Here is a 16233-nt window from a genome sequence, read left to right on the forward strand (position 1 = left end):
ACTAGGAAAATCGTAACTTCCATAGGAAAGGACAATTAACAAACACTGGTACCAAGATAACACAAATGTTAGAATTATCTAGCTAAGACTCTAAACCAGCCATTATAAAAATGCTCCAGTAAATAAGGGGTGGGGGGGAGTTCTTGACATAGGAAGGTAGAAAGTCTCAGCAAAGAATTAGAAAACTATAAGGAGGAACTACATGGATTTTTTTTTTTTTTTTTAAAGAGAGAGTGGGATAAGAGGGGCAGAGGGAGAGAGAGAATCTCAAGCAGGCTCCATGCCCAGCACAGGGCCTGATGCAGGGCTCGATCCCAGGACCCTGAGATCATGATCTGAGCTGAAGTAGAGTCAGACAAATGACTGAGTCACTCAGGAGCCCCTACGAAGAACTTTTTAATGAAAAATAACAACAATAAAAAGCTAACTGGATAGGCTCAGGAGCAGAATGAAGATTATAGTGAAAAGAGTATACGAACATTGAGATAGATCCATAGAGGGACGCCTGGGTGGCTCGGTGGTTTAGCACCTGCCTTTGGCCCAGGGCGTGATCCTGGAGTCCTGGGATTGAGTCCCACATCGAGCTCTTTGCATGGAGCCTGCTCCTTCCTCTGCCTGTGTCTCTGCCTCTCTCTCTCACTGACTCTCATGAATAAATAAATAAAATCTTAAAAAAAAAAAAAAAGGAAAAGAGAAATCCATAGAAATGATTCCATCTGAAAATACAGAGCAAAAAGATTAGAGGAAAAAAATGGACAGAGCCTTAGGGGTGGGTGAGACAGTATTAACAGGTCTAACATTTGTGCTGTTGGGGTTTCAGAAGGAGAGGAGACGTGGTATAGAAAAAAACATACTGGGCTAAATAGTGGCTGGATATGTCTTAAATCTGACAAAAGATCTAAACCTACAGATTTGGAGAGGGGGGCTTAGTGAACTCCACAGAAGGAATCCACAGATTCCTCCACATGAGGAATCCACAGAAGCCTATGCCCAGACACATCATAATCAAATTGCTGGAAATAAATACAAAAAATATCTTCTAAGCAGGCAGAGGAAATGCATTAGTGGGGAGCAACAATTTGAGGGACTAATTTTTCATATCAGAATCCCATGTTTAAAATTCTGGAAGAAAAGAGTCACAAATACTGTGCAGGGGTGAATGTGAAATAAAGTGCTTTCAGATGAAGGAAAAGTGCAAAAATTTGTGGCTAGCAGATCTAAGTAAGTGAGTTGCTAAAGGAAGTTTTTCAGATGGAAGGATCGTTATACCCAAGGGACACTTGGAATATTCAGAAGGAAAAACAGCAGAACAATGAGGGTCTAGGTAGATAAAGAAACTGCCCTTCTCCTAGTGAGCTCTTTACCACAGATTCCACTGAAAGCAAACACTAAAACGTCGTCTGGGTTGTCAGGGTCTGTAGATGTCACATAAAGAGATGTGATGGTAAGATTGTAAAAAAATTAAATATATGTTATAATCCCTAGATCAACCTCCAAAGTATGTGAAGAAAGAATAAAAAACAAAACAATTCAAATGAAAGTCGAAAAAGAGTTAAAAAATGAAATCAAGGCAGGAAAGAGGAAATAGGGGAAGGAAAACCATAAAATAGAGAAGATGGTAAACTGAAACACATCAATAATTATATTAATAGAAATGGTCTGAACACACGAATTCTGTCTGAATGCCTAAAGCTGACAGATTGTCAGAACGGGTGAAAAAAATTAAGAAAACCCATATATGTGTTGTCTAAAATAAACCCACTTCAAATGTCAAAATATATAGGTTAAAATGAAAGGATGGGAAAAGCTATACCATGGAAGCACTAATCAGAATGAGGATGGAGTAGAGTAGCATAAGGAAAAGTAGACTTCAGGGGTACCTGAGGGGTTGGAGCTGGTTAAGCATCTGCCTTCAGCTCAGGTCATGATCTCAGGGTCCTGGGATCAAGTCCTGGATTGGGCTCCCTGCTCAGCAAAGAGCCTCCTTCTCCCTCTGCCTCTCCCTGCCACTCCTCCTGCTTGTATTCTCTCCCTCTTTCTGTCAAATAAAATCTTAAAAAAAGAAAAAGAAAAAGTAGACTTTAGAGCAAGAGAAGTTCCCAAGGATGAGCCAAGACATTACCCAATGAAGACAGAATGACTTTGAATGCGTGTATACCCATAACAGCTACAGAATGCATGAAGCTAAAGATGGCCGGTGTGAAACAAGTGCCCAAATCTACAGTTACTACGGAGTGTTGACTTTCTAGACAGTGATCCATAGACTGTGCCAGGACACAGAAGGACTGACCCATCAGTCAGCTAGACTGATGTTTGGAGAACCCTCCGGCCTCCCACAAGAGCACAGCACACGTTCTTGACAAGCATGCACACAACATTCACCAAGATAGATCATTACCTGTGTTAGAAACTACAAAGTTGGAAGGATTAAAATTATACAAAATAGGTTCTCTAACCACAGTGAAATTAGATCATAAAACTGTGACACAAAGAAAGCAAGAATTTACCCCCAAAACTTGGAAATTAAATAAGCAACATACTTCTAAATAAATCATGGGACAATGAGGAGGTCACAGAGAAAGAAAATATTTTGAACTGAATTAAAATAGAACATAAAATTTATGGAATAAAATGCTTAGAAGGAAATTTATAGCATTAAAGTGCTAATGTTGGAAAATAACAAAGTTCTCCAGTCAATAATCTGATTTTCTACTTTAAAAACTGTAAAAGGAGCAAATAAACCCAAAGCAAGCAAAAGGAGGGAAATAATAAACATAAGAGCAGAGATCAATGAAACTGAAAGTGGAAAAATAATAGTGAAACTAAAAGCTGTGTCTTTGAAATGATGAACAAAATTGATCAAACTCTAGCAAAACTGACGAAAAGAGACGTGAACCAAATTATCAATAAGACAAGTGAAAAAGGCAATAGCACCACAGACCCTGCAGAAATTAAAACGATAATGAGAATGTCATGGATAACTCCACATTCATAAATTTGATAATTTAGATGAAATGGTCCATTTCTTTGAAAATCACGTCACCAAAACTCACCCAAGATGAATAGATGACCTGAATCATCCTCTAATTATTAAAGAAATGGAAATTGTAGTGAAAAACCTTCCAAAAAAAGAAATCTCTAAGCCCAAGGAGTGTCACTGGTGAGTTCTACCAGTATTTTTTTTTTTTTTTTTTTTTAAATTTTTATCCATCTATGATAGTCACAGAGAGAGAGAGAGAGAGGGGCAGAGACACAGGCAGAGGGAGAAGCAGGCTCCATGCACCGGGAGCCCGACGTGGGACTTGATCCCGGGTCTCCAGGATCGCGCCCTGGGCCAAAGGCAAGCGCCAAACCACTGCGCCACCCAGGGATCCCCGTTCTACCAGTATTTAAAGAAAAATAGCAACCAATTTTAGAGGAGACACTATCTCCCGACACATTTTATGAGGCCTGTATCATCCTGATATCAAAGCTAGACAAGGTCAGTACAAAAAAAGCAGACTGCAGACCACTATCCCTAATGAAGACACACATAATCCTCAACGCAGTGTTAACAAGTTGAATCCATTAATACGTAAAAAGAAAAAAAAAAGGCAATACACCACAACTAAGTGGTGTTTTTGCCAGGAATGCAAGGCTGATTTAGCATTTGAAAATCAGTTGGTGTAATCCATCATACTGACAACCTTGGATGAGTCTCAGGGATATTATCTGAGTGTAGGAATCTATACTCAAAAAGTTGACAGGCTATACGATTCCATGTGTGTGACACACTTGAAAAGACAGTTGGTGCCAGGCTTGGTGTAGGGTGTGAGTGGCAGGGAGGTAGTTTTGGGGATGCTAGAATTGCTCTGCATATTTGTGATGGTGGTGGCTGGAAGAAAGTTCTAGAACTATGTGCATCAAAAAGCTAACTGTTTTAATTAATTAATTTTTAAGATTTATTTATTCATGAGAGACAGACAGAGAGAGAGAGAGAGAGAGAGGCAGAGACACAGGCAGAGGGAGAAGCAGGCTCCATGCAGGGAGCCCGATGTGGGACTTGATCCCGGGTCTCCAGGATCACGCCCTGGGCCAAAGGCCGCGCTAAACCGCTGAGCCATCTGGGCTGCCCTAACTTTTAATTAAAAAAAATAAGGAACAGTGGCTGAATCAATCAGGGCACCTTTGATCCACGCTTTCATTTCTAGGGATTCATCCTAGAGATGAATCAGTATGTAATTAAAATGATGGTTGCATAAGGGTATTGATTGCAGCACAAGAGGTTGGAAGCAAACCGAATGTAGGGAATTGGTTAAATCCTGAAGTGAGGTAAAGTGCATATCTTAAAAAGCAAAGCAAATAACCATTATTATAGTGTGTTCTATATGAATAAAGATATATACATATCTTTGTAGATGCAGAGACTCTATCTGGAAGGGATATAGGCTGATCATGATAGACTTGCTTAGGAGAGGGCAACGAACTAGGTTTGAACTAGATCGGGAGGAGGGTGACTAACTTTCTTTGTATGCTCTTTTGTACCTTGTGAATTTTGTTCTGTGTGCAGATCTACTCTAAAAAATATTTTTTTAAAATGTGTGCAGGGGGCGCCTGGCTGGCTCAGTTGGTAGAGCATGCAACTCTTGATCTTAAGGTTGTACCTTCAAACTCCATATCGGGTGTAGAGATTATGTAAAAAAAATTAAAAATCTTTTAAAAAGAAGAAACCGTTAAAAATATTAAAAATGTGTGCAGAATGATAGAGAAAAAATTTGAGGAATTTTGGGGACAGGATGGCAAGATGAAGCCAAGGGTGAGTACGTGTCCCAAAATAGAATCCATGAGGTCTCCTGTAACTTCAGAGGCACACTACAGGTTTGACATTGAGCTTCCCAGTGGCCAGAGCAAAGGGGGATACATTCAACAGCTGTGGCATTCGTGTGTCGGAAGCTGAACCGTTCTGCAAGTTTGGGCTTGTGAAGGTGCTAGGTGGCATGTTGTATGACACAAGGACATTTTGGTGGAGGGTAAGTCTCTTAGGAGATGATCTCACAGACATTCAGTCCCCCTTCATTTGGGTTTTAGAGAAGCAGCAGGTTAATTATTTATCAAACTTGTATGCCTTTCTGGATGAGAGGGGAAAGAGGAAGCGATGGGAAGGTTCTGCAAGGGAAATGGCATGGTCATTTAATTGGACTTTTGTGTTTATTCTTCAGATATATTGTCTCCCACTATTGTGGTAATGGTTAATTTATTCTGAGAAGTACAGATCTTTTTACTTCAAGTGCCTTTCACCAATATAAACTGAAATGCCAGCACATAGTGCCTCTTACTGTTTGCTTACTTTTCCTAATGTGGAAGTGATAAATTCTCCGTCTGTCTACCCATGTGGCTCCAAGGAAGAGAGAGGGATTCGGGAAAAGGAACCCATGCGTTAGTTCTCCCACAGATCTTCATGGGGACCTCTGAGAGGCAGGGGTCAGAGGTCTGGGGTTTGGAAAGGCAGTGGGACCACAGAGAGAACTCTGACTGGGATGTGGGGGTCCTGAGTCTGGTCTCGGCTCTATCATCCACAGTCGGGTGTGTGGCCCTGGGCCATTGACTTCTTCTCAATCTTTGGTTTCCTCCTTTGCAAAGGTCATGTACACCTTGCCTGTGCTTGTGAGGGTCAAGTAGGATGAAGTGTGGGGCACTCCTCAGACAGCAGCTGGCGTCCAGTGGGAGCTCAATAATGGTCAGTGGCTTCTCTTCTTCTGGTCTTCCCTCATGGTTACTATACCTTTGCTCTTGTGGGTGAATTAAAAAAAAAAAAAAAGAAAGAAAAAAGAAAAGCTTTGCTGCTGGAATGTTTGGTGTGGTTTGGAAATTGCATTTGGCAAAATCAGCCTTGGATTCCATCTGAAATGGCTTAAAAGATTTTTTTTCCAAATTATAAAAATAATTTATGAAAAACCCAAATGATCGATGGTAGGTAGAGTAAAACAGGAATGCCGTCTTCACCCCAGGACTTCCTAGCCCCTCTTGGTGGGAGTCTCTGACAGGTAGTGCCCACCCTCCCAGACTACATACATACAAGTTTCACCTACATAAATACAGTTATTACAGAATCAGAGGCCATGTGAGTTGGTATGCACATGCCAGGTACTCAGAAAATTGGAACAAGTAACCAACTCGAAGATGCGGTAAGCTATTAGCTGGAGAGCACTGCCCATATCCTGAAGCCAGTTTCCCACCGACCTTGGGCTCTGGCAATAGTGTCTGCAGTCTGGTGCCTGTCATGTAACTGGAACCAGAAAGATGCCTTTCATGGTACCAGCTGAATGGAGGGTAGCTTCCTAGAAAGACCCAGATGGGTGGATGGCCCTTGGGAGCTTTCAAATACTTTTGCCCTTCTCCAGGTAGTTTAATGTGTCGATATGAAAACAGTGATGACCAAAGAACGATGCTCTTTCATTGATCTAATTCCCAGTGGAATACTGAGGTTTTTTTTTTTTTTTTTTTTTTTCCAAGTATTTTGTAATCTCTCAAACTCTGTTGGAGCAGCATGAGAGACACTTCCTCTAGCCTTTTTTTTTTTTTAATTTTTATTTATTTATGATAGTCACAGAGAGAGAGCGAGAGGCAGAGACACAGGCAGAGGGAGAAGCAGGCTCCATGCACCGAGAGCCCAATGTGGGATTCGATCCAGGGTCTCCAGGATCGCGCCCTGGGCCAAAGGCAGGCGCCAAACCTGCTGCGCCACCCAGGGATCCCTCCTCTAGCCTTTTGCAGAGGCCGATGGGCCCAGGTCTGAATGACTTGTTTTATTTTTATTTTTTTTAAGATTTCATTTATTTATTTGAGAGTGAGAGAGAGCGAGCATACAAGCAGGGCAAGGGCCAGAGGGAATGTGAGAACCAGATTCCCCACCAAACAGGGAGCCTGATGCTGGATTCGATCCCAGGACCCTGGAATCATGACCTGAGCCAAAGGCAGACACTTAAACAACTGACCCACCTTAGATGTCCTGACTTGTTTTAGGTGTCCAGTGTAGAGTACAGAGCCCAGTGCACTGTGCTTCTTCACAGATGGCTGTGTAGGACTCAGAGACCTCAGATTGTGGAGGGGGCAAGGCAGTTTCCACATTCCTTGTGAGCGGCTTGTCTAGCTTGAACTCCGAGTGTTACTTTTTAAAAAACATCAGGATCCCTGGGTGGCGCAGTGGTTTGGCGCCTGCCTTTGGCCCAGGGCGCGATCCTGGAGACCCGGGATCGAATCCCATGTCAGGCTCCCGGTGCATGGAGCCTGCTTCTCCCTCTGCCTGTGTCTCTGCCTCCCTCTTTCTCTCTGTGTGTGACTATCATAAATTAAAAAAAAAAGAAAAAAAATTAAAAAACATCTTCGTCAGTATGGAAGCACTTTGGATGGGGCCTTGGCATTGGCGCTAAAAACTACCCATGATGTTCCCGGAAGTCATAGGCAAGTGCTGCATTTGTTCCTTGGTCTTACACCAGTGTCCCATCGCTAATGTGGCCTAAGGCCCGTGAAAGGAGCACTGTTGTAGGAAATTGAAACCTTAGTTCAGAGGCAGCACATCAGAGTAGTTGGCAGTAAGAGGCTCTGGAGTCCAACGACCTGGGTTCAGATCCTGCCTTGCCATCTGCTGCCTACCCTAAGAGGCCACTCAGAGCTTCAGGGGCTGTGTCTGGTGATAAGGAGGCTGGGGAGTGGGTGATGCTGACACTGCCTGAGTTAGTGTCATGGGGCTGCTATAACAAAGTGTCAGAGACTTGGCTTGAAACTGCTCACATTTATTATCCTATAGCTTTGGAGGTCAGAAGTCTGAAATGCATCTTCCAGGCTAAAATCAAGGTGTTGGCAAGGCTAGTCTTTCTAGAAGCTCTAGGGGAGAGTCTCTTCTTTCCTTTCCAGCTTCTGGAGGCTGCTGGCATTCCTTGGCCTGTGGCTGCCTCACCCCAACGTCTGTCACTGTGGACATGTGGTGTTCCCTTCCGTAGTCCCATCTCCCTCTGCATCTACCACGTCAGGACGCATGTGGTCATTTTGATAATCCAGGATAATCTCCCCATCACCTTAATCACATCTGCAAGTCCCTTCTGTCATAGAAGGTAACATTCACAGGTCCTGGGGATTCTGACACGGCTTTATGTGGGGGCCATCACTCAGCCTAGCCCGGTCCCTACCTCTTGGCATCATTAAGGCTAAATGGGACTCACAGGGTCTTAGCTTAGTGCTCCCTCTAAGATGGTGTTCTGAGCTGAGACATCTTCCCTGCCCTCCCTGCCTGAATGACCACCCAGCACACCTGTATTGGTTCTTACTGTCACAGGACTCTGGTATTTCCTGTCTTAAGTTCTTGCTCAGTTGTTTGTCACTGCCTGCCTCTCAACCCCTGCTAGACTACAGATTTACAGAGAACAAGGTTTGGGGCTTGTTTGCTCGATGATTGCTTTATCTCTGGGGCCTGGAACAGTGCCAAGTTTTAGTGGGTGGTTAATACATGTTTGTTAAGTGGATGAATGAGTGTCAGAATTCAAAACATACTACTTTGTAGATGTTTTTCTTCCTGTTTTTATGAGAACATAGGCATTTTCCCATGTCCTTAAATATTCTTTCATGATCTCATTTTTTACTAAGTTGTGGTCTTCTGTATAGCATGATTTACTTAACCAGTCCCCAGGACTGGGAAGTTCTTTCTTCAGTGACCTTTTGATCCCCGTGAGATCCAGTGATCTTGAGCAGGGTTGGGTTTGTCAGCATCTGCTAGAATGCTGCATTGAACAAATGCAGAGGGTAAAGACAATGTTATAGATTAATCAAATAAGCAAATGCCCTGTGCTGGTAGAGATACAAGAAGCCTGGGAATGAACTCTGGTTAACTCCAAAAACTTCAGGAGGAAGGGCTCTTTACTGGTGGATGAGGTGGATATGAGATCTAAAGCCACACTGAGATGGAGAAAAGGCTCTGTTAACTTCTGATTTTTGCTTTAAGTTTCAAAATTTAGTAAAAGTCAACCTGTTATCACATGGTATAATATATAGTTAAAACTTTGTGAGTGGTCCTCAATTCTAAAATAATGCAAATGAAACCCGTTAAAGTCACTTGCAGGCTACAATCTGCCAGAAGAGATAGGCAGCTGGTTTTGGTAAGCGTATTTTAATGCGTAGTTAACACATGCTTAACGCATATCTCTCTGGTATTTAAATTTGGTGAGACTGTGGGCTGAGGTTGGCTGATTTCTAACGTGTGTGTGGTCTTAGGTGTTGTAGGAGGTGTGGAGAGCTGAGAACCCACTCATCTGTGAGAACAGAGCTATACAGGGTTAGCCCTCTATGGCTCCAGGAACTGCTTCCAGAAGGCCAGAGGTAACCCCACCGGCCGATCAGCTGCCTCTGGGAGCTCTGGAAACCTGGGGGATTTCTTAAGCTCTCCTGTAGTAGAGCAGTTATCAGCTTGCTGGTTGTGAGTGATGCCAGGGCAGGGACTTTGTTCATCTTTATTCCCAGGGCCAAACACCAGAAGTGCTTGGGTGGGTGGATGGATAGGAGGGAAGAAGAGAGGTGGCATGTATTTCATTGGCCTTTGGTGGTGAAGAGACCACCGGAGTCCCCTCTCTGAGAGGTTTCATTGTCCCTTGAGGAAAATGCATCTTAATCATATAATCATGTAATTACAAATGTGATTAGTTCTGGAAGCAAATGGACACTGACACTGGGAGAGAATGACAGGGCCTTGTTCTGGCTCCAGTGGGCAGGGCAGGGGGTGCTTCTGAGCTGGTGGCCATTTATGACAAGATCTGAAGGATGGTCACCAGCCATCACATAGGCTCTTTTGCTTGTGAAGAAAAACTCTAAACCTACAGAAGCATTCCAGGAGGAATTCAGTAAACACTGTATCTGCTCCATTTAGATTGAACAGTAGTTGACATTTAACATACTCATTTTAACATGCGTCTTTCTAATCTTATAAAATGGAATCATATGAAAATAAGTTGCAGGTGTCATGACATCCCTAAATACGTCACCATACGAGTCTTCAGGGTAGGCATCCTCCAACGTCAACATGTGTTGTTATCACTCGTAGGAGAATAGTCAGTAATTCCATTTGACTGTGACCATGTCCATGACCACATTCTGCTTTTCCCCAGTTGCACCAAACTGTTGTTTATGAACCAGAAAGCAATCAGGCTTGTGCATTGCCCTTAGTTATCTGTCCCTTTATTCTCTTGGTATAAAACAGTTATTCTGCCATTTTTTTCATGACATTTATCTTTTTCTTCCCTCTCTTCGTCCTTTTCTCCTCTTCTCTTCTCCTCTCCTCTCCTTTTTTCTTCTCTTTCTTTCTTTGACCATGGGTTAAAGATTCATTTAACACGTTGAGAAGATGAATGAGATGGTAAAATTGATTTTTTTTTTTAATTTTTATTTATTTATGACAGTCACAGAGAGAGAGAGAGAGAGAGAGGCAGAGACACAGGCAGAGGGAGAAGCAGGCTCCATGCACCGGGAGCCCGACGTGGGATTCGATCCCGGGTCTCCAGGATCGCGCCCTGGGCCAAAGGCAGGCGCCAAACCGCTGCGCCACCCAGGGATCCCTAAAATTGATTTTTTTAATAAAGATTTTATCTGGTTATTCATGAGAGACACAGAAAGAGAGAGAAAGAGAGGCAGAGACACAGGCAGAGGGAGAAGCAGGCTCCATGCCGGGAGCCTGATGTGGGACTCGATCCGGGGACTCTGGATCACACCCTGGGCCGAAGGTAGATGCTAAACCGCTGAGCCACCCAGGGATCCCTGGTAAAATTGATTCTAAGGACATTTGAAGAGTTAGGTACTTACTGGCATAAAAACAAGAAAAGAACCAGAGTAAGACTGTTAGGTTAGATTTAAACCAACAGACTGGTGGGGGCAAGGAAATAGAACCTTTGGAGTTGTTTTTTCTATTGGACATAAATCTCCAAGTTAGTGTATCACTTCACATTTTCTAGGCTCTAATGAAGTTATAAATAGCTTGGGCACATTCTCCTGGAGGACTGAATAAACTTCTGGTGGTTGTGTAAAAAGTACCCAGGTATGAATTGAAAGGACACCTCACCCCCCAAAGCTTTTATCTTCCAAAATTTTTTTAAAAGATTTTATTTATTCATGAGAGACACAGAGAGAGATAGAGACATAGAGGGAGAAGCAGGCTCCCTGCAAGGAGCCTGATGTGGGACTCGACTCCAGAACCCCAGGATCAGGACCTGAGCCAAAGGTGGAGGCTCAACTACTGAGCCACTCAGGTGCCCCGTCTTCCAAATCTTGAGTTATTTCTCTTAAGGCTTTTCCTAATCTATCCAGAATCAACCTCTCCCCTTTTATCCTTCTGTTATTTTTTTTAAAGATTTTATTTATTTATTTGTTTGAGAGAGAATGAGCATGTGAGAGAGAGAGAGAGAGAGAGAGAGAGAGAGCGCGAGTGCGCGTGCGCGAGCATGAGCAGGGGGAGGGGCAGAGGGAGTGGCAGACTCCCCGCTGAGCAGGGATTCCAGTAGGACTCCATCCCAGGACCCTGAGATCCTGACCTGAGCTGAAGGCAGCTGCTTAACTCACTGAGCCACCTAGGTGCCTGCTTCGATTACTTTCTGAAAACAGCTTTTTTGAAGTGCAATTACCATAAAATTCCTCATTGTACATGTTCAGTGATTTTTAGGAAATTTATGCAGTTGTGCAGCTATCAGTGAATGCACTGCAGTATTAGGATGTTTTCCTCATTCCAGAAAGTTCCCTCATGGCTGCTGGCAGTGGGTCTCCACTCACTCCTCAAGCTCCAGGCAAACACTAATTTGCTTTCTCTCCAGAGATTTACCGTTTCAAGAAACTTCATAGAAATGGAATCTTTAAGATTATCTTTGATGCGGCATCTTTCACTTTGGGTCATGTTTTGGGGTTCACCTGCATAGTAGCCTGTGTCCATGGTGCCTTCTGGTCCATTGGGTATCCTCAACTAATGTGTGCTCACATTATGAATATTTGCAATTAGTCTCTTTGTGGATGGATGCTTTCTTTTTCTGAGGCAGGTTCCCAGGAGTGTGGTGGGTGCACACAGAATTGTGAGGAACTGCCAGATTCTCTTCCAAAATGGCTACACCTGCCAGTGACCTATGGCAGTTCCCATTTCTGTGCGTACTTCCCAATACTCCTTCTCCATCTTTTTGAGTATAGTCTGGTAGATAGCATAGGCTTCTTCCAAGTGAAGTTTCTGGTGGCAATTTGGGAATGCTTTTCTCTGGAAAACCAGCTGGAGAAAGCCTGGTCCTCCTAGACCAGGGACGTGTGAATTTACATTCCAGGGGTCTTGAGTTCTCTCAGAGTTTTTCAGCCCTTGGACGGTGGACCCATGGGCGGCCCCGAAATGATTTTGGTGCTGAGCAGATTTTTAAAGATCTTTATAAATCGAGATATAATTTACACACAATGGGAAATGCACTCTCCTATCTTGAGATGCACTCTCCTATCTTGGAGATGTCAGTGGTGTCACCCTGCACAGGTTCTAATGCCCCTTCCAGCCACCCCCCAGGAATAGTCCTTAGGTCTTCATCAGGATGGGTTTTGCGTGCACCCTGACGTTTGGATTGAACGAATCTCCGTGCAGAAAACAGATGAGCAACAATATAGAGAATAAGAACTGTTCATAGCCCAGTACCCAGAGCTTGGCGGTGTGAACATTTTATGTAGCTCCTTTCGGTAATAGGTTTATTTAAGGAAGCCTATGGAGCAGAGCTCTGCCGTGTTTGATGTTCCGCCGCGTCCTCAGGAGAGCATGCATTTCCCAGGGGGATGCTGCCAGCCGGCCGAGGATACTGCAGAACGTCCGGGTGGTCCCTCAGGGCGGGGGGGCTGCGGCGGGCGTGCCCCCGAGGGTGGGCGTGCAGTGCAGCCGCGGCGGCGGAGGGAGCCGGGCCCGCCCCGCCCCGCGCCCCGCCCCCCCCCCCCCCCCCCCCCCGCGGGCCAGGCCTGACGCGCCGACACGGAGCGCGCGATCGGCGGCGCGGCATCTGCGCGCCACTGAGCGGCCTGCCGCCCCCGCCCCCGCCCGCGCCCGCGCCCGCGCCCGCCCGCACCCGCGCCGCCGAGCCGCCGCCCGAGGCCCCCGGAGCTGCCCGCCGAGCCCGCCCGGGCATGGAGCCGCCGGCCGCGCGCCCCTGAGCCCCGCGGCGTTCATGGTGAGTGCGGCCAGCCCGCCCGCCGCCGGCGCCCGCGTGGGTGTGCCTTGCACACGGCTGCTTGCACGCGGCCACCGTGCTGCCTGCGCGCCTCCCTGCAGCCTTTGTGTGTGCAGACGCGAGGTCCCCCGCCGGGTCGGCCGTAGCGCGGCGCGAGAGGCCGAGGGGCGGAGGGGGCGAGCCGCACGGCCTCGGTCCTGCTCCGCGTCCCGCTGCGGGCACTGCAGCCTGGTCTCGATTCGCGCCGGCCCGGCCCCCCGTCCCACAGGCCAGGGTGGCCTTGCCCAGGGTCCTGGGGGAAGCCTCTGTGCTGGGGGCGGGGGCGGGGGCGGGGGCGGCCTGCACCCTGTCAGCGGCCAGGCTTGCTGGAACCCACGGGTCGGTTTTGATACATTGCATTCCCCAGACCACATAATAACTTTTGTGTTCTACGTGCCTTGTAAGGAACCCAGCAATTACAAGAGCTTCCCGACAGTTGCTTTCCCAGACGCCCTTTCCGGTAAGGTGGAGCATGCTGTCTGAGAAGGTGCTGCAGGGAGAGCACACCCAGAGGTTCGCAGGGGCCTCCCTCCTGTGAGGTCAGGCCGCGGTGGTCACCCGGATGGGCTCCTGGAAGGCTGAGCACTGCTGAGACCTGTGCCCCCCTCCCCCCAGAACTGCTTGTGTCTGACAGCTGGCAGTGTCTGAAGCCAGCTGTGGCCCCCCAGGCACTTCACTGTCAGTTTTCCCCAGGGCCCTGCTGAGTACCCGTCCTAGTGGGAAATACGGAGAAGGGTGACAGTTGAGTAACACGACAATGGAAATAATTCCCAGCTGCTTTCTGGGCACCTGCAGTGGCTGTCTCACAGGAAGGGCGAAGGAACACGCTCAAGGTCATGCTGCTGGTGGTGGTAGTTGAGGAGGTGATGGTTGAGACCCTGGCCTGCTGCCATCCTGGCGCTTCCCCAGTGCTGCCTGGGTCCTGCGCCTGTGTAGGTGTGGCTGCTGGAGGGCCGTGGACGATGGGTCATGTGGGTCATGTGAGTACCAGGTGTGATGACCCGCCCGCTTTGTTGCCCTTGTACTTCTAGCACTGTCTTACTGGAAAAGGCTGGTATTGCAATGTATGCAGTTAACTCAAGAACCGAAGCACAGGTTTGGACTGATGGCCCGTTCTCTTTCCAGCTAGCGAAGATTTCCAGGCAGCCAGGGCTTCCATCGCTGGCTGCACTCATCCAGTGCTGCAGGTGGCGCGGACGACCCCTCCTGCTGTCCTACCAGGAATATTTTCTTTTCATCCGTTCAGAAGCTTTATTATTTTCTTGTCCTCTTAAAACTAATTGTCGAGGTCATCTTTTGTTTTTCCATTTTAATGGTGAGTTACACACTTCCTCAGGAGTCTGTCACCCTTGTCCTCACCCTCAGCACTGTTCACATCACACACAGGATGTGGATCCTGCCATGGGATGCATCTAGCAGGCTCAGCACGCCTCACACGGTCTACTTCCCAGCTCTGCACTGAGTCCAGCTCTTCTCTCTTGGGGCTTGTCCCACCAGCTCTAGGTAGCTTGTTGAGACCATAAAATCTAGAGCAAAACACTTTTGACTCAGTGTCACTCCCCACGTAACATGCTCGTCCTAACCCACAAATCAGCCTGCTCACATGTGTCTCTTGGCAACTGCTTGTGCTCTCAGGGTGCCTCTCCCGTGTGGCTTTCAGCCCAGATCTTCCCTGTCCTGTGTCCACTCAAATGGCACCCTTTATGAGATGCTTTCCTTGATTCCCCTGGCTGTGGGCATCCTGTCCTTGGGGCTTGCTGTCTTGTGGCATTTACAATTATCTGGTTTCATAGGCTCTGCAGCATCTTACTGCCCCTCCCAGAGCTCTTCAGGGCTGGGGTCTGAGTGTCCTCAAGGACCAGGCCACATGAAGTCCTTTCACTTATGAGGTCCCTTTTCCCTTTTTTCTCATGCCTGTCAAATCTGTTTGGTTCATGGCTCCTGCATGGAGCTGGGGCCCTGCTCATCTGTCCTGGCTTTTTTCCTGACCCTTTGCTAGGTCATCTAACCACACCCACAGCTCAGCCCCTGGTAAAGTGCAGCACATTTTGTTTGCTTCTCTCCCTGGTCTCGTCTTTCCAGCTGGATGCATGGCAAACTACTCAGGGCAGGGACTGTGACCTGCTGTGCTCACACATTAGTGGTTTGTAAACTTTTTTGACAACCCACTCATGCCTGAGACATTTGAGACTCCAGACTCAGGATAACTAGGTATAGAACTGAGACAGTATCGTCCTTACTATGTGGGCTCTGCATTTTTTAATTGTTTGATTTTATTTTTTATTTTTATTTACTTATTTTTTTAAAGATTTTATTTATTCATGAGAGACACAAAGCAGCAGAGACATAGGCTGAGGGAGAAGCAGCCTCTCTGTGGGGAGCCTGATGTGGGACTCGATCCCAGGACCCCAGGATCACGACCTGAGCCAAAGGCAGATGCTCAATCACTGAGCCACCCAGGCACCCTGTTGGTTGATTTTAAAGAAAACATCATGACCACTTAAGCTGATTTATCACTGGAACTTTGAAGAACCCTCTTCTCAATTCCTTCTGGCGCTGGGCAGGGCGTTAGACTCTGTAACAGCCATTCGAAGGGTGGATTTATACTGAGCAGCCCGCAGGCTCATCAAAACTTGATCCTATAAAGGTCCCAAGAAGAGAAGAAACTTTGTATTGGTAAATTGGTTGGAGGCTGGGCCTGACCAACAGTAGGGGTTCACGCTTTAGTGGCAGCCATGGAACATGCGTCCCCTCACCACTCCAAGGAGCCTTCACCATTGATACCTTTTCAGAGATGAGGAAGCAAAAGTGAGGAGCAAGAGGACTTGCCTCAGGTTGAAGCCAGGCTCAGAACTCACTCTTTTTGCTTCTAATGTCACCCCTGATGCTGATAATTCATAGCCAAAAGTTGTTTCTCCAGGGATGTTTTACTTGCCCTCTCCTCTCACCTCCCCAAGCACCAAAAGGATCCTTAGAGTGAATAGTGTCGTCGTCGTCGTCATCTACT

At 46.5% G+C, this 16233-nt stretch overlaps 1 protein-coding gene across 7 annotated transcripts in view; it reads left to right on the forward strand.

The window, feature by feature from the left end:
- The window catches only part of TBC1D14 (TBC1 domain family member 14), a 106632-nt gene that overhangs the window by 55378 nt on the left and 35021 nt on the right, over positions 1-16233 (forward strand). Inside the window, exon 1 of one of the 7 annotated variants that reach the window (XM_041751844.1) lies at positions 13122-13187. The exons of the other annotated variants lie outside the window; for them this stretch is intronic. Within the exon in view, the coding sequence (XP_041607778.1) occupies positions 13185-13187 (3 nt within the window). The 5' untranslated portion in view covers positions 13122-13184. Of the gene's footprint in view, positions 1-13121; positions 13188-16233 lie in introns of those variants that run through there. 7 annotated transcript variants of the gene reach the window in all.

Source organism: Vulpes lagopus, chromosome 4 (genome assembly GCF_018345385.1).
Source record: "Vulpes lagopus strain Blue_001 chromosome 4, ASM1834538v1, whole genome shotgun sequence".
NCBI lineage: Eukaryota > Metazoa > Chordata > Mammalia > Carnivora > Canidae > Vulpes > Vulpes lagopus.